This window comes from Thermobia domestica, chromosome 2 (genome assembly GCF_964235325.1).
Source record: "Thermobia domestica chromosome 2, izTheDome1.hap1.1, whole genome shotgun sequence".
Classification (NCBI taxonomy): domain Eukaryota; kingdom Metazoa; phylum Arthropoda; class Insecta; order Zygentoma; family Lepismatidae; genus Thermobia; species Thermobia domestica.
Genome location: NC_137455.1, coordinates 89,283,456 through 89,310,794, shown reverse-complemented (window position 1 = coordinate 89,310,794; position 27,339 = coordinate 89,283,456). Strand labels below are relative to the sequence as shown.

Below are 27,339 nucleotides of genomic sequence, written 5' to 3'. Positions count from 1 at the left end.
GCCGTGCTTTTAGTGAAGATTTCGTATCTTCTTATGTTGTGTAATTCAAGTCTATTAGAATTCTTTCCACCGATTGACTTGAGATCTAAATCAATTCCTTTCTAGCTCAATAAGCCATTCCGGAACTGTCAAAGATTGTCCAACAAAAATTTCTTTCTTTTGAACGTAAAGGGTATAAAGATGAAATGACGCCCGCAGTTATATTTTACGTATTAGCGAATGGGAAAAACACTCAGCTCCGAGCAACAAGCTAGGGCGTAGTCGTAGTTTTTTCTAGAATTGCAAATGAGAATAATGTTACATAACACTAGTTGTTCCCCCCAAGCTTTCGGCTCCTGAACACTATAAAGTCATTCCACGTAAAATCATCCAGCTTTTTTTAAATCCCACAATCTCAGATTTTCATGGAACTTCTGTCATTTGTTAGGAGTACAAGGATCATAACTTGTGTTTTTTTTCCTCCTTAGACCAAATATGTTTCGAAACTTAAATTAACAGAAAGATATTTAGGGTAGTGATGAAAGATAACTGTCAAATAACTTGAATAGCTTATATCTCTCGTTAGAAATAAAAGAAGAGAGTTACATACATCTTTCTAGTTTCTTCTATACAGGCTTACATGAAACACTAGAACGTTAACATACTGAATATGATTACAGCAACCTGCACGGATGGAGACATCCTTGCACATGAACTTCTTGTCTGTTGGTTTCTTTTTATAACAAAATTAAAGGTTTTAACTTGCAGAACTAATGAATAATGGGAAACAACCTTTTCCACCATCTTTCTTGGCTAGTGATTTAACTAATATGAGTCCCTTGAGAACAAGCTCAATCTGAACGAGTCTCTAGTCAGTTTTCACACCTTTGTTTACCTTGTATCCCGTTTATATATTCTTGTTGAGTCTTTCCCAGATTTTTTATTTATTATTATTATATACTTTGACTCTGTTTCTGTTTTTCACTTTCAGTATCTTTCTAGTCTTTGCTTTCTGAAAAGTGAAAATCGCCTGTTTTCCAGGAAACATTGCTTAAACTTATTTTTACGATGGTATACAAAAATTTTTAATACACATCAAATAATCAAAAAATAATATCATAGGAGTTAGAGGCGATCAAAGTTTGGGGAAACAGCACATGCACACAGTACAGCTTTCGAGATACTGCTTTGAGTCTGCACTCTAAATTGAACATGTTATGGCGCAAGATCTAACAAACATAGCTGCGTAAAAAAATTCTCAGAAGCACCAAGGTTTGTAGATTTCAGGAAAAAAAAATTCATCAAGATAGCCAACTCCTGTCTTTGTTAAAAAATGAAATAATAACGAATGTTATAATTACATTTATGGAGCGAACACACTGCAACACTAAACAAGATTTCTCATGAAAGGTACGCATGTTTTGGTGGTAATTTTTTTGTCTTCAGCTAAACGTAAAGCTCTGCTCTAAAGAGTTATGAAAAGCAGTGGGATTTTGGGTACATGTTGGTATTATTAATAAATGTTATAATTTTATGAAACGATATGATTGAGCTGTGGTGTGGGGGCGAAGTATTCCAAAGATTGCACCCAAATCAGGGCAAGAGGGGGCGCAAGTACACAAATGCAATGTAACCGAACTCTTGCTTCTTACAAATCTATATATAAAGATGAAAGTGACTATGTTTGTGTCTTGATATCTTTTGAGCCACTCGACCGATCTCGATCAAATTTTCAACATAGATGAGTTTCGGACCTGGGATAGTTTTTATCATTTCAGTTTGACGGTGTAGCTTAGGGGAAGCGGGATGTGTGTATATATATATATATATATATATATAGATAGATAGATAGATAGATAGATAGATAGATAGATAGATAGATAGATATATATAAATGATGGAGAATGACCAATGTTCGAATCCATAGTTTTTGAGGTCGCTGAGATGAACAGTGGCACTTCCGATGACGTTTAAATCCAAATTCAGCCCTTTATGTCCAAAATGAAACTTATTCTGCTAGCTGCTAGTAAATAATAAATAAACGCAAGGAGTCGCTGAAGTCAACCACTTGTTTATTTTGAAAAATAAGTTTTCTATGTTCAGTGCAAAGTAACATCTCTGCTAAAATAGATTTGTGAGGTGCTCAGTAATATGTGCATATAGACAATGAGGTGAACAGTGTTGCCACCTTAAGGGTATATCTGCATTAATTCAGTCTTCCTACGACGGTTACTATTTTAGATATTTGTGTAATTCGGTACGTGACACACTATTTCTACACCTTACTGATCATAAAGACAAATTATTACAAATAAATAAATTACTTTTTAATATGCAATGGATCACTACTGTAGGCTTATATGTATATATGTGTATTTACTGAGTTAATAAGTTCTTATATGAGTACCTTTAGAAACAGTTTCAAATCCTACGGCTCGTAAAATGTGTTGTAGTAAGAGATGCTTTTCCAATGAAGGTTCCAGTGTGTCACACACTTAAATCTGCTGTCAAAGATGTGTGTGGCGAAGCTAGTTGTTGATGTCGTCTCCAAAATTGTAAGAATATGAGAGATTGGAATCCGGCACACCGTCTCGAGTTGAAAGCCGTAGAATGAAGTACTTGGACCAGGCGGGTGCGTGAAGTTAACCTGAGCATTTCCTTCTGACCTGTTAACGTAAGTCTTATACCAGCGAACCACTTCTCGCCGTAGACACGTGTAAAACAGCAGCCGGTATACTGTTTAGGCACAATATTATCAGTAGAGGTCTGCGCGGATGCGGATATCTGCATCAAAATGGGTATTTGCGGATATATATCTTTTCTGTGCGGGTAGCGGATAATCTTTCCTACATTTTTTTTACCTAAAAAAAAATACTGTGAATTTTCTGATAATGGTGGAAAGAGCACTAGAAACGTTCGTTTTGAATTAAAAGTTTTAAAACCAGTTGAAAAATACTAAAATCAAAATACGAGTGTATTTGAAGCTTGTGACTCAGTAAAAGCTAAAGGACAAAAAAATGACACGAGAGAGTTGTCCTTTTATTGCTGTTTTCAATATTTTTAGCAGCCGTTTTGTAGGTGAATGACATCTCTGACCTAAACAGAAAGAAAGGACAGGCCCCATCGCTACTCCTCAAGTACCGCTATTTGCTGTGAAAAAAGAAAAATAATTGCCGCCCAAGCCCCTCTGATAAAGCTGAAAATTTTCAGACCATTCGTCTTGAAGAGGAAGAAATGTCTTCAAATAAAAGTTTTTCTAGCCTGAGAGGTCACGAACCAAAACCCTAATTTAAAACACGCATATTTAAGAATTATCTTTGCCTTTTGTGACAAACTGGAGAAGCGCGTAGGTCACCGAAATAGTAAACAAATCACATCATACGCTCATCTTCTCTCTCCCTCGTAATATATATTTAAAAAAAAAAAAAAAGTTTCCTTTGAAGTACAGCAGTTATTGAATGCACATTTGCGACCCCACAGATTTCTCTCTTCGGAGAGGTACCACAGACCTCAATGAACATTTCGAGGGATTGGAGTTTTATAACAGCAATTGTTTCTCTTTCTTCTTGTGTGTGTGTGTATATGTATGTATGTTCTGGGCCTCTGGTAAAGAAAGAAAGAACAAACCAATCCGTTGTTTCTCCTACCCTAAATGTGTCCAACAATGAGTGGGGGCTGCAAAGAAAAGCAATAAATTTTAAATTTCCTGTATTGCCTCTTCCCGAAATTAACGGTATAGACTTCCTATTTGTATCGAAGGTATTTTCAGTAAAAGTGTAGTCGTAAAAGCTTGAGGTGATTTTGAGTTTAACGTCTCGTTCGGCAGCGAGGCTATATGAGACGTGGACCTACTGATTAACGTGAAATCCGAACCACATGAGCTCCCGCCGGGAATTGAACCTGGGTCTCCCACGCCAAAGGCGAGTACGCTAACCTCTTAGCCACGAAGGAGCTTGGTCGTGATAGCATGGATTGTATTGCGTTGTTAGTTTCGTCACTTATTTTTAAAATTTAGTGCAATTACTGGTGCTAGTGTCAGTGCGGGATATGTGGATGTGTTTGCGGTCCTGTGATTAATTTTTATTTCTTAATAACGATTGTTTCTATTTCGCCTTTGTGTTTAGAACAAATACCCATTTTTGATATTTAAAAAATTGTGACGTGCTCTAAAATTAGTCGATTGAGGGGATATTACCTACGTGGCATTATTTTGGTCCGATATCTGCATTTGAAGATCTTGGGTAAGTACATACATCGTTCATTAATTTCTAATTTGTATTTTCACGGTTGATATTGCATTTTATTTTTCGTAGTTGGTATTTGATCTGGAAGAAACTGATATAATATATTGTTTCGTTTGATTCAGAAAACTACGTGTATTATAGAATATGTAAGTTGTATATATTTGCTACCTCATTATCTGCGAATGCGGATGCGATATTTTGTATCCGCGCAGACCTCTAATTATCAGAATCACACCTGGTTTCCGTTTCAAAATTGAAAACAAGGATATTTTTCATCCTGATTTGTTTTCTTCAATCTAACTTCGTGTTGGGATAGTGGAAACACCATGAAAACCTCCAGTGTTTGTATATGTTTTTTCACTCCTCCCTGCGTGCTTTCCATAGGCCATTCAGGGTGCGCGAACGGTGATGTTGAAGACGTCGTTTTAACAGTCCAAATGCGCAAAATTCAATTGGACTGGCATCTGGGCTTTTGACAGGAATGTCTTCAAACGAATTCCTAATTCCTCTGCCATTTCCTGATAAAAGCGTACTGATGTTTTTGGCAGTATGGCGCGAAGTTGTACATATGGACCATCACCTGGTTCGTGTCCATTCTTTACAGTTGTGACATGTCTCTCTGATAGGTGTCAGAATGGATTTTTGGATTCACCTTCGTTTTTGTCCACCTTGAGTATCAGCAACTTATCCTCATATCCGAATCCCGTAACAACCATAAAATCACGAGGGAAACTTTCCCTACACTGACGAACAAAGTTGCTGCACCCCTTTCCGTCATTGTCACGGTATGTGATCGCCCGAATGTGACCACCAGCAGTGAAATGGATATATGATTCATCAATTGTGACAACTTTCTTCCATTTGGAACCCGCCAGGTACATTTCAGACAATTACCTGCAGTTCGTCTTACGTTTGGCAATGTGACGCGGTAGCAGGTGGTGTACACGGGCCTTCCGTATACACTTCAACCTCAGGCGCTTGCGAATTGTTTTGTTCACAGTTGATGGTGCGAGGTGAAATCTGTGGCCCATGTCACATTGAGTCGGGCGATTTTCTTGGCACGCTATTTGACTAATCCCCCTTAGCACTATGGGTTTCACTTTGTTTGCAGTCCTTCCTCTGGTGGTTTTCGTGGGTAAATGTTTCGCAAGTGGAGCATGTTTCCTGTTGTGAGTAACTGGCTACAATACCTTTCGCAGTGGTCACCCCGAGTGTTAACCCATTCTCCCGACACTTCCACAATGCGTAAGTAAGAAAACTGCAAGGAAAAGGTCCATTACGTAACCCTCGCAATACCGGTTGATTTTCGCCGCCATTTGATAACACACACTTACAAGGTCAGATACAACACTGCTTCCGCCAGCAAACCCATAATTCCAGCATGAAACGCCAGGTGGGAGCACCGAATCGAAAATGGACGGATATACGGCGAACAATCTTCTGTAGATTAAACGTATTTTTTTTGGGGGGGGGGGGAGGGACATTTAACCTGGAGTACTATCGCATCAGGGATGCAATAGAGGAACCGTGGTTCCCTAAATGCTAGGCTGTAGAAGCCCATACATGCACGAAAACTTGTATATTTTGGTTTATACTTGGAAGGACCACTGAATGAAATGTAATGGGTTTCTATGTGGTACATGCACTGGTAGGAGGATGACGTCAGAGGGACGGTGAGTTCCCTGCTGTCTCACTATTTTTGTTTCATATTTTTGTGACGTCATAACCACTATAGTGAAACGTAGGTGTCTTTCTGCTTATAAGGTTGCGTGGTGGATTGTTCGATATGGAAATGAATACACGACTCCTTCCTCCCTCCTCCTTCCTACCCTCTCCTTTCATTTGTCTTACATAGATTGAGAGTAGAAACTATTTCGTTTTTTTTTTCTTCCACTTTTTCGAAGGTGTAATGAAATATATCACAAGCCTCTGCATAGCCCAGGTATGAAGACTGGGGACTATAACGTCACAGGTAAAGGGCGAACAAGTACGTTGCTTCTATATGGTTTTCACGTAACTTAAGTGATGGTTTTATGACGTTATTACTCTGACAGTCGAGTATTATAAGCAGAATGTGTGTTTGTGAAGGTTTCTGATAAACATACAAAAATTGCGAAACAAAACAATTTACTTGGCTTCTCCCCAACCTCTTCCATGAAGAGGTACTGTTTATAACAGGGATGCAAATAAGCAACAAAATTTTAGTAGCCCAAGAAAAGAAGCTACTAGCCCACATCCCACAATAGAAATCATTTACTTACTTTCGGTATGATACTAAATACTCGCCCGCACCGATGAACCACTGGCCCCGGGCGAACGGTTATTTGCGTCTCTGGTTTATACATGACTCTTGTACGCACGTGTCAGGAAGCTAGTGTAACATCACGTGTAAAGGAGAGGGGGGATATTGCTCCAGAGATTATTTTACATATTTTTTCCCACGTCACTAATCGGTGTGGTTTGCGTACTCTTACCCGGAACCGCTCTAGGGGGCGCTAAACTTGCAGAGAGGGATTTTTTTTTAGACCGATCCCGAATTTCTCCAAATTTCACTTTCTTTGCACGTCATACGGACATGCGTCATGTTGCATTGAAAGCCTGATTTATTCTAGAGAGAAAAAAACGTGCGTGGAGTTTTCCGGGTTTCTCCCGTTTCCTCCAACTTTCTTCATTCCACCATTTCATTCATTACTATCTTTAACCCACACGACTCAAACGTGGGACGCAAAACTCAAGGATTTTTTTTTTTTTCATTTATTTTAAAGAGAATGATGTACTAACCATAAATTCGGATAAATATTGTTCAGTAGCTATATAAATCAAGATGTCACAAATTGCTCCAAAGAGTTAACCATAATGAAAAGAATTTAAATTAGAAAATTTTAAAGTGAATTGAAATTGTTATAAATTCTTTTTCAGACTGACGACCAAGACTCGGTGAAGAACGAGAAAAAAGATGATTCTAGTGCTGAAGAAGAGGAAAAGTCTGATAAAGAAACGGAAAATGCAAAGGAAAATGATAAAGAAAGTACCAAAAAGCCATCCACGAAAACGAAAGAGGTAAAGAAAGAAGTTAAAAAGAAGGAAGAGGAAGACGAAGAGGACGAGGAGGAAGAAGACGAAGACGATGATGATCAGGAAGAAAAAGGTAATTAGTATTTTAGAGTTTTTGTACAGAATCATTTATTTCGTCGTACCTATTAACATCTTTGAGGGTTAGTCATTAGCGACCAAAATCGGATTGAAAAATACTTTGAAGAATAGGTCCGTGATATGCTGTTTTACTTCTAGGTTCTCGTTTCTTTTTTAAAGAAGTTCTATAATTTGCATATAAAAGACGATTTAATGTGCTGATTTGATTTTCTCTGGTTTTAATCACATTTTTGGGTCGTAGAGTCCTACTTCGATCTCAGCTTGCGCCAACTTGGTGAGGTTTATGTTGGACAGTATACATGATGTTTTTATGTGTTCTGCTATTTCCTACCACTTTCTTAATTCATTATCATCTGGTTATCGTACGCGTCTTTGGTGCGAGATAGCATGTTTCGATTCTCTGCAGGAACTTGTGTGAATAGGATTTCACGTTAAGCTGTAGGTCCACGTCTCATATAGCCTCGATGCTGAAAGGGGCACTAAATCATAATCCAACCTTCCATTATTCATTATATTCATCATTGCCTCCATTTCAATTTTATTCATTCAGTCGCGTTTTTGGTTATGAAAATTGTTTTATTTAGTGCTAAGAATTACCTTCCGAGGTTTGTCACTTGATTTTAAGTGATTCTGTATATAATTTCTAGTGTTTGTCAATGGAAATATGTCTCTCATGGAGAATCTTTTAAAGAATGATCACTATTCTACTGTCTTCATAGCATACATTTCCAATTTAAATTATTACATAATTGAAAACTTTATCTAAAAATACTCCACACTCCAGTTTATTTATTTTTTAACGGTATGGACGACTCTTAATTCAGATTAATTGGATGAGCATGCTAACTGCGCAAACATCAACTGCTGTGTTCGTAACATTTGTTAAGAGCCCGACCCGCACTACCCGTTGTGTAGTCAGTCGTGCGGATTATCCAATGTAACACCTAATTAAAGATGATCCCGATATGCAATTAAGAACCCTGACACGCCATGTTAATCCACTGTTTCCTTATCAGGTATTGTTCACGGGCGAAATACCTTTCTTCCTGAATGCTGAAATAAACAATTATATTCATCGATACTGGCCACTCGACACCACATTGGATTGATGCGTGTGGGTGGACAAACTTATAGTGTGGTTTGAAATATGGGATACACGTTTATGGGTCCCATGTTCATTGAAAGGTGACTGGTATGAGAACCTGTTACGCAAGGATGTGTTTCGACCACTTTGGATGGTGCGTTTCCAGCATACTTTTAGCATGTTGGTACGCGTCCGCACCATGAGTGCAAGCCCGACTGTAGTTGTATCAACAGTTCTCTCGCAACTAGAATGGCAGATGTGAGTCAGTGTAGTGGCCACTCTCACGCTCCCGAATTTTTATCTGTAAAAGCTACTGTATACTAGGTGCAAGTCAACAGCGTTCGTGAACTGGAGCAACGCATAATGCATCCCTGCGCTCGCGCGGATCCTGATGTGCTCAAAAGTGTGCCTCGAACGAGCCTGTCACCAAAATTAACACGTATTTGAATTGCTGGTGTCTCACATTGCCATGTGGATTATTCTTACAAGAATAAAGTTAGTGTACCTGGAGACTTTCTAGCCTCAGGTGACATTACATTGTCACAATAATGGCTACGTTGATCAGTATTACAGAAACAATAATCGTGAGCGAAGTTAGTATACCTATTGAATGTATGTTGCCTGAGTTAAAAGTGTGTAATTTTTTTTAAAGGAAAAAAACATTTATTTTTAAGAAGGACACAGTTGAAAAATATGCACTTTTCATGAGAACCGTCATAATCAAACACTTTAGTTTTAGGATTTTGAAATGATAATCGGAATAACTCTATCGAATGGACTACGTAAAATAAACATGCTCTTGCTTTTTCGATTTTTAAATTTTTAATGAGAAATTATATGTAATATATATTTTTTTTCGTATTTTAGTTCCCCTGTTAGATCAACCTTTGGAAGTGAGTGGAACGAGGGAGCGGAAGAAAACACAGAGATTTACCGAAGAATTTAAAGGAGAGGTAAAGGAATCAACTGTAGAAATTCCAGAAGGAAGAGGTGTACCTTTAGGGGAAATTCCTATAATAGAATATAATATTCAGGTATGTTTTTCCTTATATTTTATTAACTTTCTTCGTATTGTAAAAGTCAAGCACAGGACATCAAACTGGATAAAGATAAAATATATTATTATTATTATTATTATTATTATTATTATTATTATTATTATTAAAAAAAAAAAGCTTACCTTGGGAGCTTTCCGGGAAATAACAGAAATAAACGTTACATTAGATCCTTAACGTAGTTTTTCCTTCAAAAAAATCTCTAGAGGGCTTTGGAAGCATCATACTTTGAAACATAGGGTTTTTAATAAAGAATTCGAAGGCAAAGAACGTATGTATGTATTTGCTGCAGTCCTGTTGAGACATCATAGTTGCGTCTTTTATTCTTAGTAAACTAAGCGAACAGACGAAGCAATCTTGAATAAACATAGTGGCCAAAAAAAAGGGGGTTATATTTTGTACAGGCAATCAAAGCCGTATCACTACTTAAGATACCACATAAGCATTCACGTTCAATGTTACACACAAATCTAAGGAATTTCCTTGTCGCACAGGGGGAAAGTTTCATTCACCTTTCTTGGTGTACACTTTGTATCATTGGTAGTAGCTTACTGTTTGATTTCTAGAAAGAAGAAAGTATAAAATTTTGTACAGTAACACAAAAGTGGGTAATTCTATATAATATAGAATAGGACTCATTACAAACGAATCCCTGGGCCAACCGCCTTGTTTGAAGATCCATGTAGTTGCCCTCAAAACACTATCAAGTAAATACTAGGATATACCTCAAAATACGGGAGCAAGAATAAGAATCTATTAAATGGACGTTTTATTTACAAAAAGAAATAAGAAAAGTAGGCTTGTTTGGAAGGACTGCAATGTCGGAAACTTTTTTTCCTTTCTTTAATCTTATTTCCAGTTGCCAATTTGCTTTCTTACAATAGGTTTTACAGTTAAAGGGCCTTCGTAATATGCAATAATTGTACTATTCCACTAGACACGCAAGAAGAATGTGAGAGTTGTTTCCTGACCTGTTATGGGAACAATTTTTTCTTTCGTTTGACAGATCAAAGATACACGTTGGGAAGCTTATGGTATGGCATGTAATGTGGAGTAGTCCAACCAGATTGTGTAGAATAGAGCTGCATGTCTGAGCACACGCCAAAGTTCAGTAGGTGAGCGACAGTGATCCGGACTGGAGGTCACGAAGAGTGAAGAACGTGCGTATGTGCAAGGAGCATTTCTCCGCGGCAGGAATGCACGTGAATTATGGGAATGAGTTATGGGAAGCACTAGGTGCGCGTGCCCTATCCTGTTGAACAGTGGCGAGGTGGATAGCAGCTTTCAAACGGGGCAGGATGTCTATTGCTGATCCACCACGTAGTGAACGTTCTATGTCCGCGGACAAGGAGGTACGGGTGATGGTGCTGAAACAATGTTTACACGATGATAGACGCGGGACACTTCCAGAATTACAAGCGCAAACAAGGATTCCGGCAACTACAGTGCACCGCATTTTACGAGAGGACTTGAACATGCGGAAAGTTTGTGCAAAAATCAATTAAGTGAGATACAGAAGTCGACTCGCTACGAAACATGTTGCATAAATCTGGAGATATTTCTGGAAGAATGAGATGCTATATTCAGACGCATAATTGCAGTTAATGAAATAATTCGCGTAATTTGAACGAGACCTCAAAAGACAGTTCAGTGAATGGCGTTCTTCTGTATTCGTAATAAATAGACATTAAGCCAATTTTGAAACTAGGCGTGTACTGTAAAATACAATCGAAGAAAGTAATTGTAATCACAGTAAGGTTATCATTTCAATCCAGGTTTTGAAGTATATTTTGGAAGTTTTGAGGGGATGGTTTATTGTCGATTTGTACTCCCACCTGTAAAAATAAAATCAAATCAATGTTTCTTTTTTTTGGGGAAGGGGGAAGGGGGCTGGGAAAAAATTTTCAACAACCGTGGTTCGTACACTACGAATACTTCTTCACTAAATAATCTCCCTTGCTTGTTTCTCTTCGCTCCTTCGAACTTAAGATGCCCTGACGTCGTCATCGGCCAGCTGGTTTGAAAACGCTCTGTTTTGAAACTGAGCTATTAAGTTTTATGTGAAATACCGTGGATTTATAGTTGCCTAATAACGCATTGTGGTTTATGGAACACGTTCAGCACCACAGGAACAAGATCCCACCCAGCTCAATCCAAACCAATTAGTGTATGTACGTACTGATATTTTTTATTTTTGTAGCTGTCGTTGCATGTACATTAGAAGATTAAAGAAATTGCATGTATTATAAAGTTGGAATTTTGAACTTGAAAATGTAGCACATATCTTGAAATGTTAAATTATTGGTTGAGAAAAATCCTATGTTCTCTTATGGAAAATTGAACACTGCATCTAGAAACATTTCAGGTTTGATAGGTTGCTTAATGACTAGCACTCATTACTTTTGTTCATTAGATACCGATCAAATCCCATTCTTGGTGGGAGCAGGTTTTTAATATACAGAGCAGAAATGGAAGAATTATACCGTATGTCACATAATTTTACATGGTTGGAGTTTCCATTGACAATTTCGGCAATTAAAGACGTATGATAAGATTATTCAAGTGATATGGTATTGTTGTTTGGGACATTTCTTGATGCAACGTTAGGCTAGACGATAGAACATGCGCTGATGAATATAATCATTCGTATTTGTATGAGGGGTAAAAAATATTGCTAACACTGTTTTTACGTCAGAGGGCTGTGTCTCAGAACCTTAAGAGTTCCGTAGCTCATAAGGGATTGTGAAGCGATGAAGTGTAGCGACTGTGTTATTCAGTTAAAAACAACAGTTCCGTAAAGTAGAAGAGGAAAGTGGAAGCGTCATAAGAATATTTTTCGGAGAAACAAACAATTGCGTGGATCAAAATTAAAATGATACTTGGATGAGTGCACAATAGTGTGTTCAGTGTCTTCGTGCCGACCTTTTCGCCAAAATGAAGAAACGACTTTGCGATGAGCACTACAGCACAAGAGAATCCATCCGCTGTTCCATACGGCGATCTCTGAGACATCGACAAAGATTAGCGCGCTGACGGTGTATGACGCCTTCCACACATGCGACAGAAGCAGATAGATTAAAGGCATGTAACAGGTTTTCTTCTGTGCATAAGCCAAACAGGAATTATAACAATGTTGCTATTTCTTTTTATCCAGCCCTTGTAATTAGGTTAAAACACTTGGTTTCGTACGACGGGCAATCAAAAAGTTCCCGGAGTTTCGTTGTGGCTTTTTATTACCACAGTATAAGTATACATTTACTACTCAATCGCCTACTTTGAAGTAAACACCTTCGGAACACATACACACTTGCTTCACTGCTCCTGCCATTGCTGGAAACACCGACGAAATTATCTTTTGGCATTTTCCGAAGTTCAACCGTTCCCTTGGGTTTTGATCTGTTCTATGGTGTCAACTGGTACCTTTGAAGGAACCAAAAATTCGATGTTTGTCCGTTGCCAGAACTGCAACATTGCGCCAAACTTATCGCCACACACTTTTCTGTTTAGCTGCACTACTCGTGCACTGTGTATTGTGACTTGTTCACACAGTTCAGATTCATAATTAGGCGACGTAAGGACTGTACTGTACAAGATTCATTGTAATTTTATTACAAATGCCAAAAACTACAACTTTCCGGGTATTGTTTTGATTGCCCGTTGTAAAATTTATTGAATTTTTAAAAATGTATTGTATAGAGTTTAGTTTAATTTGTTCCTGGTGTATTGATTTGATGTTTGCAATCTTTTTCTTGAATGTTCTTCTAGAGAACTCACGTAGATCAGTTAAAGCCAGTGCACCGTGCTCTGTATAATCGACAAGGGAAAGCAGCTGTATTAAAAAAATATATCCGAAAATTCAATGGATTTGATTTCAAAGAAGGATCGGATCAGTATGAGAAGAAAAAGTTACATTTACAAAAGTAAGTATTATTTCTTAATTGAATTTCTAATTTTAATTTTTACGATTGCTATCTTTGAAAATGACTCACAGTAGCTGCACCGCCATAAAGTCGATGTTGGGATGTATCTCATATAGGCAGGCTGTACTTTGGGTTCGAGCGGCGCTCATCTAAGGTCGTAAGGTGAAATGAAATCGAGACAATAAACTCTTGAAAACATATATAGAGAGAAAGAGGTAAGAGAGGGGGCTAGAATGATTCGAATATAGGGTTAGTATCTGGGACACTATTCTGCAGCTTGGCTTCTCGTCGATCTCCTTCAACCTGATTCGGGAAGTTTCTTTAATTGCACTATTCGCGTGCTAAATTTTAGTGTCTTTGTTTTAGCCTAAAGGTGGCTATATCTTGGACTTGAGCGTGCACCTTGAACCGTCAGCGTTCCAGTCGCTAATTCTCTGGTTGCCTTTTTTAATTCCCTGAACGACCGGCTTGTGTGCCAGAGGCCACTCTGACAGAAGACAGAGTGAATTATCTTGAATAACTGAACTGACTGTCTCTCGTATTGTAATCAGTTACCCTTTCTTCTTTGATCTCCTTGGTTTTTGTTTAAGGACTAATCCATTACAGCGTCATGATGATGATAACGGAAAGCTTTGTGCCACCAGTCTCTTGACGTCACAGATTTCAGCAATTGTCAGGAGACAGGTTTTGTCCAAGTGGGCCCAGCTCGAAAAAACCCGGTGGATTTTTTCAGGTTAGACCCACCTGAAAAAAAAAAAAAAAATTAAAAACCATCTGGGCTTTTGAGCTTTATCTTAGTATATTATTGGTACAGCTAAGGTGATCACATTGAAGGTGATTTTTATCACATTTTGGACTTTCTTTGGACAAATTAGATGCTTTCACGTTAAGGTATACAACAACGTTCAACGTAAGACCTTTATAAAGCTCTGAATGCACTGAATTAAATAATAATAAAACTTACCTTAACTTGAGATAATTAGAGAACAAATTAATGTATGGATTACGTTTATAGCGTATTTGAAGTAAAATATGCAATATTTAATTTTAGAAAATATTTTCCGTGAATAGTGTACTCGGCGACACCGAAGTATGTCATCCCTCATACATTTAGCGGGTTTAAGGCCATAGGTGCCGGTACTACCAGTAAAATGAGTAAATTCATTAGTAAAACTATTAGTATTATTTCTTACGTTTGATGGTAACACAAGTATTCTTCAGTAATATTTGGTTTACAAACAATAACAGTTTAGTTATTTGTTGGTGCTTTTCAAATAAGCACTCTGTATAATTAACATCAGCAATAGCGTACAAATTCTTGTCAAATTTAAGAAGCTTAATGCTCAGAGTTCCGAAACTACGTAACGCTTACTATTTTAAGTGCTGAATTCAAACTTACGTACTAGTGGAGTTTCGGTGTACAGCTGGGATGCAAATAACCACTCCAGCACCAGAGGTGCTGAAAATTTGACATTTCCACTTTCCGTGAAGGGGGAAGGAAGGACAACATAATGGACGATATTAAAGATGGTAATTATTAATCGAAATCTGGAGAGATCAACTGAGGATCTTAATGCATGCAAGCTCGTAACTTAACGGTAAGTGACTGCCAGTACTAGTGGTATATTTATGATAATTATATATCTTATGTCTTCCGCCATGCATCATTATCACAAAACGAATGAGATATAGTGGCAGTAAAGTAAATTTCGTGTTGCGTAAGGCATTTGCATTTTCCAGTTACTCATTTTTATCTTACAAGCTTACCATTACCTTGTATTTCGTTTTCTTTAATATCTGAAAGGTGGCGTGCTTTATCAGTGGAAACGTGTAAAACTAAACATGAAATTGTAGAATGTATTGAGGTGAGTTATTACTTTGCAGTTTCGCAAATGATATTGTGTTACCCATACGTATCGGACGTTTAGCTAAACATTTTAAATCATTTTATTTGTAGGCTGGATATGAAATCCCTTAAACAGGTCTGTACAGTGCTGGCGTTAGAGAAGAAGGGAACAAGAGAAGAAATTGCAAATAGAATACTAGAGTTTCTTATGGATCCTCAAGATAGTGGGAAGAAGCCTCCTGGCTCCAAGGGCAGGAAGAGTAGCGGTGGTGGCGAAGGGAAACGGAAGTCACTTTCCAGGAAAAGTAAAACCAAGCAAACATCCAAACGGAAACGAAAGTCGTCAGAATCAGTGGATGACGAGGATAGTGAAGAAGCTGAAGAAAATGACGAGGAAGAGGATGCTGATGAAAGCGTGGAAAGCGAAGAGGAGGTAAGATATATAAATAAATAGTCCTACGTTTTAAACATGATTCTTGGAAACAGAACAGAGTTCAGAGAATTATCAACAAGAATAAATTAAATTTCATCCTGTTATTAAGTATACAATGTAATATCCGAAATAGTGAAAGAGATGCAATAGTTTGATCTTAAGTCACAAAATTACATTCCAAGATTATTGGGATCTCGCAGTTTCCCTGTTGTTCTTAGTTTCTCTTCCTCCTCTACTTTATCTGATAAAAGGTTTAAGGAAAGTGTATCGAGTATATTTATAGGAGACACTAGTAGGTATCCTATAAATATACTCTTATAGGCTTATAGGATAACTAGTAGGTATCCTATAAATATACGCTTATAGGTAACTTATTTTAGTGTTGTTCAGTATTTTTTGGTAATTGCTCGATTCGGGACATAGATATGTGGAGCTAACTTGTCAGCAATAGTAAATTCATTATTATTTAACTCTAAAAACATTAGATGAAAGCAATAACATAAATGTAAGTAACAATAGTTAGTTTTTGTGTTTTGCATTCTTATGCAACACCTAGTTTGTGAAATACGAAACCTGTTAACGTGGATACTGAACCACTGCCTGAGTTTTACTCCGGTGTAGTTGGCAGATGCACAGAACATAATACAAGAACCCTCACAGAATAGGCAGTTCTCTACAACACTACCTCACTTCCAGGAGAACTGGAGTACAGCAGTAAGACAAATACAGAGTTAGGAGCACAAAACTAAAATGCTAAAATAAAAATGAGTGAGGACAAAAAAAAGTACAAATGGATACATGGAAAAGTTGAAATACGGTTTTCTAGTTCTTTCGTAAATACTGTCAAAGGTTTGGAAATAAAATACACAGTATTGACAATGTATTGATATCCTTTTGCAAGATGATATATGGAGATGTGAAGCGTAAAGAGCACCAATCAGTTTCCAAAATGTCCACCTTGAAACTGGATGCAGGTTTGGAGTTCGGCGGGTCACTTATGGAATTACGAATCGTGTCGATGAAGTGGCGGGCGACCTTGATATGGGCGAGCTTCAGGGAGTCCACATTAGTCTCTTTTCGTGCAGGCTGTTGATCGAAACACTTAGCACAGTTTGTAATCGAGTGGGTTCAGATCCGCTCTGCTAGAAGGCCAGTCTGATGCGGAGATGAGGTCTGGGACGTTGGCCGTAGCCACTCCTGTGTTGACCGTGTCATATGCGCGGGAGCAGAATCCTGTTCGAAAGTTCATTGTTGGTTGGGGAACATGTTGGTACTTAGCAGTTTCACAGTGAGCTCCAACACAGATTTGGCACAGAGTAGCCGATAAGGCGTGCTATACATTACGAGATCAATCCTAGGAAATATCTTAGGATTTATCTTCGGAAAAATGTTATGACATATCTTGTAGGAAATCTTACCCTTGTGTGCCATACACGTGAAGATTTTTCCTGTCTGACCGAATGACGTATATCAACATTGTGAAATAGTTCTATTTAATAAAAGTATAAAGTTGAAGAATTACTATGCTAACCACACTGCACATCCCACTGATATTAATATCAGGCGCTATATTGTTAAATTGGATACCTCTAAAAAAAAAGCATAAGTCAGAAGGGTGCTGGTATACTTTTGGCGCACCACATTTTAGAAGATTTATAAGTAAAATTTAATACTTTGCATGAAAAGACATATTTATAAGGAACAAATTTTTTGGAAGCAACATAATTAAATACAAAGTAATACACCTGTATTTTATGTTTACAACTGTACGGTTACTAGTGTAAAATCATTATAAATGTTTTAACGACGGTTAAAATAGGTGAGACAATGTTTAACAGAAAGGGTCCAGCTATTTTTTCTAAGAAATGCTACAATTTCGGTAGTTTATATTCACATTAGTTTAGTTTAGGTTGGTTCAGGTTAGTTACGGTTATGTTACGTTAGATTATATTGGTATATGGGTCCGACACAATTTTCAAAAAGTGATAGAATTTCGCTTACTTCTATTAATATTAGGTTAGTTTAAGCTAGTTAACTTCATTAGGTTAGATTTAGTTAGGTTGTGTTAGGTCTAAGTACTTGCATCTTCCATTTCTTCTGTAAATTTTGTATGTTCTGCTTACTTCTGGACCCCTTCTGCGAAACTTTTACGTAAGTGAGTGCATATGAAAGTTGACCGGTGATACTATTTTCCACCACCGGTGTATTTCTGCATAGTTTACAGAAGCTATAATTTATGTTTACGAGTGGAGCGCTACTACCACGATACCATGACAAGTGCTATTCAAACTCTTATCATTGCCAAAACCCACTCGTTTTCACTACATTCATTGACGCGCCTGCTTCCTTCGCTCGCAGCCCCTCACTGACGCTCGGGACCCCGTTTAGCCCTGCTCTGGCTCGGTTAAATAGCATTCGTACTTTCTAAAAACAACCTAGCACAACTTGGTTTGCGTTTTTTGCACTATAGTTTTTATACTATATATATATATATATATCTTGACCCCGTATTTGTACGCAAATCGTAAAAGAATTGTAGTTTATCAACAATTGCTTTTGTTGGTTCCCTTCAGGGATTTTATCTATGCTATGTAAGATATTTTCATGTCGGTCAACGCAAATCGTTTAGGAAATAGTGACAAATTATAATTTTTCAACAATTATTTCGAGTGGTAAATCTAAAGTAAACCTGCACGATCAGAAGATACCTCATCATTTGTGTTTTCATTTGTTTTGTTTTCACTTTCTCTCACCTGATGTCGCTTAAATCAAAATCTTACGAATTTTCTTTCCGAAATAGAGCGTGCTCTAAACAAGAGAAATCTCATAGGATCGTTCAGAACACAGGAAATGACATGGGATCTGTTGCCATACACGTTGAGATTTTGACTCTAGGATAAATCGTAAGAGATTTCCTAGGATCTATCGTATAGTGTATAGCCGGCCTAACTTTATCCGTTGTTCAGAAAAATGAAGCCATGTTGTGGTGTTAAAGCTCACACCCTGACAATGATGTGTACATATGATCATTTTGAGGATTAAAGGACTGCTCAACTGTGAAGACCTTCTTGTCCTGTAACTATGTCCTGCGTAATGCTTGAGGAGACATTTGGTTTCCACCACTCTGTAGTGGCGTAACGTATCAGTAACGAAGTGACATGTACGTTGTTTATAGACTCCCCGGTCCTGATTGAGCAATCGTGTCATGATTAGTCTCGAAATGAACATCTCGGGACATCACTGATTGAGTCGTGACGGGATTTCGACGAATCCTTACAGCTGCAGTTTTAACTGTCTATATCTTCACTGTGTGTAGTCTGCAAGTATGTTGCCGGTCATGGACACTTCCCGTTTCATCGTACAGGGTTCCCACATTCTGGAAAATCAGGGAAATGGAAACATGTCAGGGAAATTATGCATTTCGTGTAAAATATCATGGAAGGTCAGAGAACGTAAATGTGCAAGCATGGAGTACTGTATATAAATGTGGACATGTGAAGAGAAAGGCAATGATACATCATTCCCAGTGATGATAGTGATAGTACAGTATTGCTACTTCATACTAAGGGAATGAGGTAGTGTGTGTGTGTGTGTGTATGTGTGTGCGTATATATATGTGTGTGTATGAGACGGAGAAGGGGGAGGGGATAATAATTGATAATTTGAAAGTAGAAGTCGAAGTATGACTTGTCATTTAGAATTTTTCCTTATTGAAAGCATAAGATTCTAAAGTCGCACAGGTTCTGAAAAATACTAGCTCTATTGTTGAACGTGTACGCCTACATAAAGCTACCATGCCTACATATCTTAAAGGATGCATGTATTTAAACTTACGCCGGTGCTACACTGAGTGAAAATTCTCTTCATTTCTTTTATCTCTTTCTACTCCACAACTCCTCCTAAAGGGTTGGAATGATTTTAATGAAACTTGTCAGATGAATATATTTGTGAGATACTTTGACTGCAGTACAAATAGAGTGGCAAATCAGTATTACAATAGTGCGTTCTTGGATCATGCAACATCAACAGTTCTACTGCAATCTTTTCTCAGCGGACTGTGTCCTCTTCCACCAAACAACTTGTTGCAGGTGTCAATGGATGGACCCAATGTTAATCATTGCTTCCTGAAGAACTTGAAAGAAAAACTGAATGAAGATTTCCCAGATGGAAAAAAAAATGGACATTGGTGTGTGTGGTTTACATGTTATCAATGGTTCAATTAAAAGTGGTATTCAGTTTGCTGGATGGGACTTGCACAGTTTTCTTCGTGACATATACTATTTGTTTTGTGATTCTCCAGCTCGTTGTGCAGATTACACTGCTTCCACTGGTAGCAAGATGTTCCCTTTAAAACACTGTGCAATAAGATGGGTAGAGAACGTAGGGTGTGTGGAACATGCTTTACTTATTTTTGATGACATAAAGCAGTTTGTACGAACAAATAAAGAGATCAAGAGTAAACCATTTAAAATTGTTGTGGAAGGTACAGGTGATGCTTTCATGAAGTATAAATTATGTTTCTTCAAAACTGTCTAAGCAGAGTGTGAACCAATTTTAAGAAAATTCCAGAGTCCTAAGCCATTTGTTTGTTTCCTGTACTCAGAACTTCTAAGGGATCTAATGACTCGTTGTGTCAAACAAAGCAGTATGAAACTTGCTGACAGTGCAGTGAAGCTTCTTGCATTAGATTTGACATCCAATGAAAAATTGTTGGAAGCAAGAAAGGTAGACATTGGTTTTAAGACAGAAAAACTACTGAAAGAACTTAAAACATCAGATAAAGAAAAACTATCTTCCAGGCTTGAGTGTGGAAACTTTTTGCTGGGCACAATCAAGAAGATTGTGGAAAGGAGCCCTCAGAAGTTCAAACTGGTACGTGCTCTGTCAGCTTTTAATTCCAGGCTACATAAGAACAACCCAGAACTTGCTCAGACCAGGATGAAACTCATCCTACAAACTATGCGTGAGCATAACAGAATATCTGATTCTGTAGCTGAAAAAGCAAAGTGTCAATTTATGTCTTTCTGCACTGAAATTCAGGGATCCCTTGCAGTTGACTTCAGAGAATATGAAGAGAAAATGTGCAGCACTAGGTTAGATTACTTCTTTGCAAAGGTATTGTTCAAGAAACAAGAATATGCTGATTTGTGGCATATTGTGAAAATTTGTTTAATTTTATCTCACGGCAATGCTTCAGTGGAGGGCGGGTACTCAGTCAATAAGACACTTATTGTAGAAAACTAAATAGAAGACTCTCTAGTTACACAGAGGCGGGTGCATGATGCAATTATGTACTATGGAGGTGCAGAATCTGTTCCCATTGATCGAAGAATGCTTCTTTCAATTCGTTCAGCTCGGAGAAGCTATGATGAATACCTTCAGCAGAAACGAATCCAGAGTGCAGAGGAAAGTAAAGTCAAAGCTGCAAAAAGAAAAGTAAGTGCTGAAGTCAAGAAATTAGAAGCAAAGAAGAAACAATTGGAATTATGTTATAAACAAGTACAGGACGCTCTCGTACAACAAATTGAAGAACTGAAAGCAAAACAAAGATCTGTTTAAAATCTCAGAGCTGTCACTGTTAGGATTTTCTTGATTGGATATTTTGTTGTTTTGTCAAGCCAAAAAATAACTAATTTCCAATGTCAAGGTATGTGGTTGTTGAATATAAAAAATACATAAATGGTAATTAAAGGAGTGTGATGGACGGCTATGGGGATGGAGGAGGCGTTAAAAAAAAGTGTATGAAAGGACTTACCACATATCTTCCCATTGATATTCAAGAATTCAAGTCAGGGAAAACAAGAATTTGAATCAGGGAAAGTCAGGGAAAAGGATCTTCACTTTTCTGTGGGAACCCTGTCGTAACACATAATGGTGCGGTACACAAATAGTTCTCTCGTGGTTTTGTGGATAGCGTACGTGCCTTGGCATGGGAGCCCCGGGTTCGATTCCCGGGAGCTGATGTTTGGATCCCTCTTTAAGCTATAGGTCCAGTCTCATATACCTCGTTTCCCAACGGGACGCTAAACTTAAATTCAATCCAAAATCGTTCACTGATTTGTAGGGGTTTCAGTGTGTCGAAGATCCGTGGAGATTGCATATCTACCTTGTGTAGCGTTACTACTGAAATTATTCTCGTAGATTCCCCACTTTGTTACACGTGCCTTACCGTGGAATGAACAGTTCAGAGACTCACTTCACCCACGATACCCAGATGGTAGCACTCTCATACCCAACATGGTCAAACTGACAGTATTTATTAAATAACTATGTACTTAATAAAGAAGTGGATTAATAAACAAAAATAGCAAGATGATGATGATAGAAAATAATAACAGAACACAAAAGGATTTAGTGGGGAAAGGGAGTGTAGGTACATTGTGTTTTTCTTACCACTTCATATATATATATATATATATATATATATATATATATATATATACTGATTGATTTATCTATGTTACAGTAGTTTGCTTTTGCCAGTCTGAAATAGTATTTATTTAATCTTAAGGAACCCAAAAAGAAGCGAACATCAAATGCAAAGAAAAACGCAGCAAGAAAAAATTCCAAGAAGCCTGAAAAGAAGGGAAACAACAAGAAAGCTGATGGAAAAGCTGCAGAGAAAAAACCTGCCGGCAGGAAAAGGAAACCAGCGGAGGATGCTGACAGCGATGTTTCTTCTTCGTCATCGTCTGAGGATGAGCCTTTGGTGAAAAAGGCAAAGGAACCACCAACGGTAAGTTCACATTTTATTCTTTTAAATCAGTAGAACAAACATTGCTTGGATTTAGATTCATTTGAAAATAATTATATTTATCAGTCTTACATTTTAAAATAGTTGTACTCAGTAGCCTTTATGTTGTTTCTTATGTAGCAGTTTATCCAGGGTTTGCCCAAGTGGGCCCAGCCCGAAAAATCCCACCGGGGTTTTTCGGGTTGGACCTACCTGTAAAAAAACACCTTAAAACCTACCTGGGTTTTTGAGCTTTTTGTTAGTATATTGTTGGTGCAACTAAGGTGATTACATTGAAAGTGATTTTTATCAGATTTTGGACTTTCGTGGGCAAATTAGATGCTTTCACATTAAAGTATACAACAACATAAGACTTTCATAAATTTCTGAATGCATTGAATGAATTAAAAAAAAATAATTTAAAAAAAATAGCTTGAGGTAATTATAGAACAAATTAATGTGTAGATTATGCTTATAGCCTGTTTGAAGTAAGATATGCAATTTCATATTTTAGAAAATTCTTTCCTTGAAAAGTGTGCTCGCTGACGGCGACGCAGAGGGACGTTATCCCTCATCGGGTTTAAGGCCATAGGTGCTGGTACTACCAGTAAATATGTAGTGCAGTAGTAAAACTATTAGTATTATTGTTTTATTACCTGTGATGGTAACACAAGTATTCTTCAGTAAAATTTGGTTTTCCAACAACAGTAGTTTAGTTCAGTTATTTGTTGCTACTCCTCAAATGAGCATTCTGCAGAATGAACACCAGCAATAGCGTAAAAATTCTTGCCAAATTTAAGAAGCTTAATGTTCGGAGTTTAGAAGATTACGTAACTCTTACTATTTCAAATGCTGAATTCAAACTTCCTTACTAGTGGAAGTTTCGATGTACACCAAGAAAAAGCTGCATTTTCGAAAGAAAGAAAGAAAAAAAAAAAAGTCGCGAAAGAAGTGCTCGGGAAATACCCGCAATTCAACGCACAAAGCATCGCAACTGAATAATTCAACAATAGCACTATTTATTTTACGCTGGAAGATATTGAATTTCATTTAAGACATTTTGAAACATTTACTTTATAAAATATGAATTCTGTCTGTGTTAATTGTTTTAAATTAATTATCTGGAAAGAGCCGTCTTGCAACAAATGCTCGGGAAATTCCAGTAATTGAACGCACAATGTATCGGAAGTGAACTCCAAAAAGGGGCGGCGGTTAGACGTTAAAAGTGTGTGGGGGGAAGGGTGGGCAAGACATGATTTGAATATTTGATATCAATGTTAGTTTTCCTGGTTGCGTGTAACTCTTTGACGAAAGGTTGTATAACTATTAGGATACTGTTTTTTCAGTTATACTGTATATTTTGTTTCATATTTTACTAAGTAAATTGACAAGAGCAACGCAAGTAGATACTAGCCCTTTGTACTCTTAAACAACGAAGGTGTAAGAAGAGATTTGACTCCTTGCTCATGAATATCTGTCTGGAAAATTGTGTGATCAGATTAGGGGTCTATTTAATAACGGTGCAAGCGGTCCCGGGTTCGATTCCCGGTGGGGGCACTCGCTCGAAAAAGTGTAAAACTCTTTTTGAGGCCAGCCACCCTGAATGAGATTTTTCTGGGTTTTCCTCATTCACACCAGGCAAATGCCGGGGTGGTACCTAACATATAGGTCCCAGGCCGCTTTCTTCCTCCATCCCTTTCCCCGGATAGTGTGTGCTTGCTGAGGGACGTCATCCCTCAAAACGTGAAGGGTAAATGGCCTTAGATGCCGAAAGCCCAGAAATCTAAATCCTAACCTATTTAATAACAAATTTGCAAAACAAATAAACAGAAAGAATAATATTAATCAAATAATCATAGCAATGAATAATGAGGCCTGTTTTGCAAAAGTTATATTGAAACTGGAAATTAATGAACAACTTATATTTTTAATTCCACGAATGCTATTTTGTGTTATTACTCTTAGAATGACTGAATACTACAAGCATATGCTACGACATTTAGAGAGATACTTTTGCAGTTCCCGAAACACGTTCGCTGCCGTTGAGTACAGTTTTCACTTTCTTGGAATATATCAAAACTCAGCAATACTTAGTCACTCCATATTTCAGTTATACAAAATAATCCTAAAACCTAGAATTATGCTGAATTCACTAAATTTAATTGTATATACAAAACTGTATATGTACACCCCTAAACTCGTATGTTACACTGCAAAATTAATATTCCTTACTGAGCTCCTTCGTGGCTAAGCGGTTAGCGTATGTGCCTTTGACGTGGGAGACCCGGGCTCGATTCCCGGGGGAGCTCAGGTGGTTCGGACTCCACGTTGACCATTAAGTCTACGTCTCATATAACCGCTGCTGAACAGGATGTTAAACTAAAAAAAATCAAATCAAAATATTCCTTATTATTAGAAAAAAGAAAATACATTTTAGGAACTGTCGACTTTTGTGCAATTAAAGAATAACTTGTGAAGGACTTCTTTTCTTGCGAAATGTTATTTCAATTAGTTCCAGAGCGGCTGACTAGTATATCGAGCCCTTGCAAGAAGAAATGAAAGTACGCTGGAATTGTGGCGCTCCAATAGGTTAATTTTGGGGCTATTTTTAGTTTCAGTTCAAACACAATTCCTGTAGCTTTCTTAATTCCACGGGAAGATAACCAATACGTACTCATAGAACGACAAATATTTCATGGCACCATTTTTATATTTCCAAATGAAACTATATACATTAATGGGTAATTTCAACAAAGCAAGGGGGTAATAAAGTTGGATATCGTCTTACACGAATCATCCCAGCAACTGCCCCTCCTAATCGACGCTCATGACTCCAACAATAAAACTATTTATTTTACATTTGGAAAATATTTATGTCGTGTAAGACATTTTGAAACATATATTTTATAAAACACGAATTATATATCTTTGTTTTAATTAATATATTTGGTGTTCATATTTGGCGAGTGTCACAGGCTCCTGGGATGATTCGATCTACATTTGTTCGTTCGTCTGCCTGTACCACACATACCACAGGGTATCACTTTCGGTTTTTTAAGTTTAAATTTTCAGGGTACAAGCACGAGACACACTAAATTTCCTGTATAGATTTTGGCGGCATACCAACGTAAAATTTCAAAATGGCGGCCGTTTTTCAAAACAGCAGTGAATAGAAAATTGTTGTGACAATGGTAAGCTTAAAATATAAATCACATTTTAACACTTTTACCCCAAAAACATTGAAATATTTCGAAAAAAACCAATTAAACCCGAAAATACCCGAGAAAACCCACATGGGCCCAGGTGGTTTTGGCTTTTTTGAAAAAACCGGGTTTTTTCAAACCCTGAGTTTATCCCATATTAAGTCTCAATAAAAACATAAGAAATACATACTTGCGAAAATTTGTACGTAGTTTTTCTTATTAGATATTTCACGTGAGGACCACGGTGGTTCAGTAGTAGAGCACTCATTTCGGTTTTCCAGGCATGATGGATTTTCTCCCACTAATCTTTTCTTAATTTACTCGCTTTTATTATGTTTGATCAATTGAGGAAGTAATCAATTTCATATTTTATGAATTCAAATTTAATTTATGTACAAAGTGAAAAGTGCACGACAGAAAATTTGAACCAGTTCATCGTGAAAGACAACTGCTGTGTTATCCAGTGCTCAACCACTCAGACTACATGACTGTAGCGCAGTTCAGATTAAGGAACATCTCTGATGGCTGAATTTTATATCATAAATCAAGAACATTCCAGTTCCTGTAAAGAGACAAATTCAATAGTATGTTATTGAGTTTATAAATAAAAAAATATAAAAAATAAAAAAAGAAATAACATAATTGAAAAACGCAATGCATGATTGACACCACTTAGCTTGCTGTATCCTTTTCTCTCCACTTATTTCGTTTCCTATCCGAAAGAGCTCAGCCTTTCTTTCTTTCTTTCTTTCTTTCTTTTCTTCTTTCTTTCTTTCTTTCTTTCTTTCTTTCTTTCTTTCTTTCTTTCTTTCTTTCTTTCTTTCTTTCTTTCTTTCTTTCTTTCTTTCTTTCTTTCTTTCTTTCTTTCTTTCTTTCTTTCTTTCTTTCTTTCTTTCTTTCTTTCTTTCTTTCTTTCTTTCTTTCTTTCTTTCTTTCTTTCTTTCTTTCTTTCTTTCTTTCTTTCTTTCTTTCTTTCTTTCTTTCTTTCTTTCTTTCTTTCTTTCTTTCTTTCTTTCTTTCTTTCTTTCTTTCTTTCTTCTTTCTTTCTTTCTTTCTTTCTTTCTTTCTTTCTTTCTTTCTTTCTTTCTTTCTTTCTTTCTTTCTTTCTTTCTTTCTTTCTTTCTTTCTTTCTTTCTTTCTTTCTTTCTTTCTTTCTTTCTTCTTCTTTCTTTCTTTCTTTCTTTCTTCTTTCTTCTTTCTTTCTTTCTTTCTTCTTTCTTTCTTTCTTTCTTTCTTTCTTTCTTTCTTTCTTTCTTTCTTTCTTTCTTTCTTTCTTTCTTTCTTTCTTTCTTTCTTTCTTTCTTTCTTTCTTTCTTTCTTTCTTTCTTTCTTTCTTTCTTTCTTTCTTTCTTTCTTTCTTTCTTTCTTTCTTTCTTTCTTTCTTTCTTTCTTTCTGTCTTTCTTTCTTTCTGTCTTCTTTCTTTCTGTCTTTCTTTCTTTCTGTCTTTCTTTCTTTCTGTCTTTCTTTCTTTCTGTCTGTCTGTCTGTCTGTCTGTCTGTCTGTCTGTCTTTCTTTCTTTCTTTCTTTCTGTCTTTCTTTCTGTCTGTCTGTCTGTCTGTCTGTCTGTCTTTCTTTCTTTAGTATTGTAATGTTTGTTTTTCCTATACTTGTATGAATAATGATTGGTTAAACATGAAAGATATGGAAAATTGAATGTTTGTGTGGAATGTTTGCATTGCACAGCAAAT

The 27,339-nt window shown here is 37.1% G+C and overlaps 1 protein-coding gene across 1 annotated transcript in view; it reads left to right on the top strand.

Annotated features, from left to right (window-relative positions):
• Positions 1-27,339, top strand: part of LOC145674013 (protein DEK-like) — a gene marked incomplete in the record, with an annotated part of 42,324 nt that overhangs the window by 4,668 nt on the left and 10,317 nt on the right. The window contains 5 exon segments of the mRNA XM_081743840.1: positions 7,143-7,371; positions 9,328-9,494; positions 13,281-13,435; positions 15,393-15,714; positions 22,226-22,450. Of these exon segments, the coding sequence (XP_081599966.1) occupies positions 7,143-7,371; positions 9,328-9,494; positions 13,281-13,435; positions 15,393-15,714; positions 22,226-22,450 (1,098 nt within the window).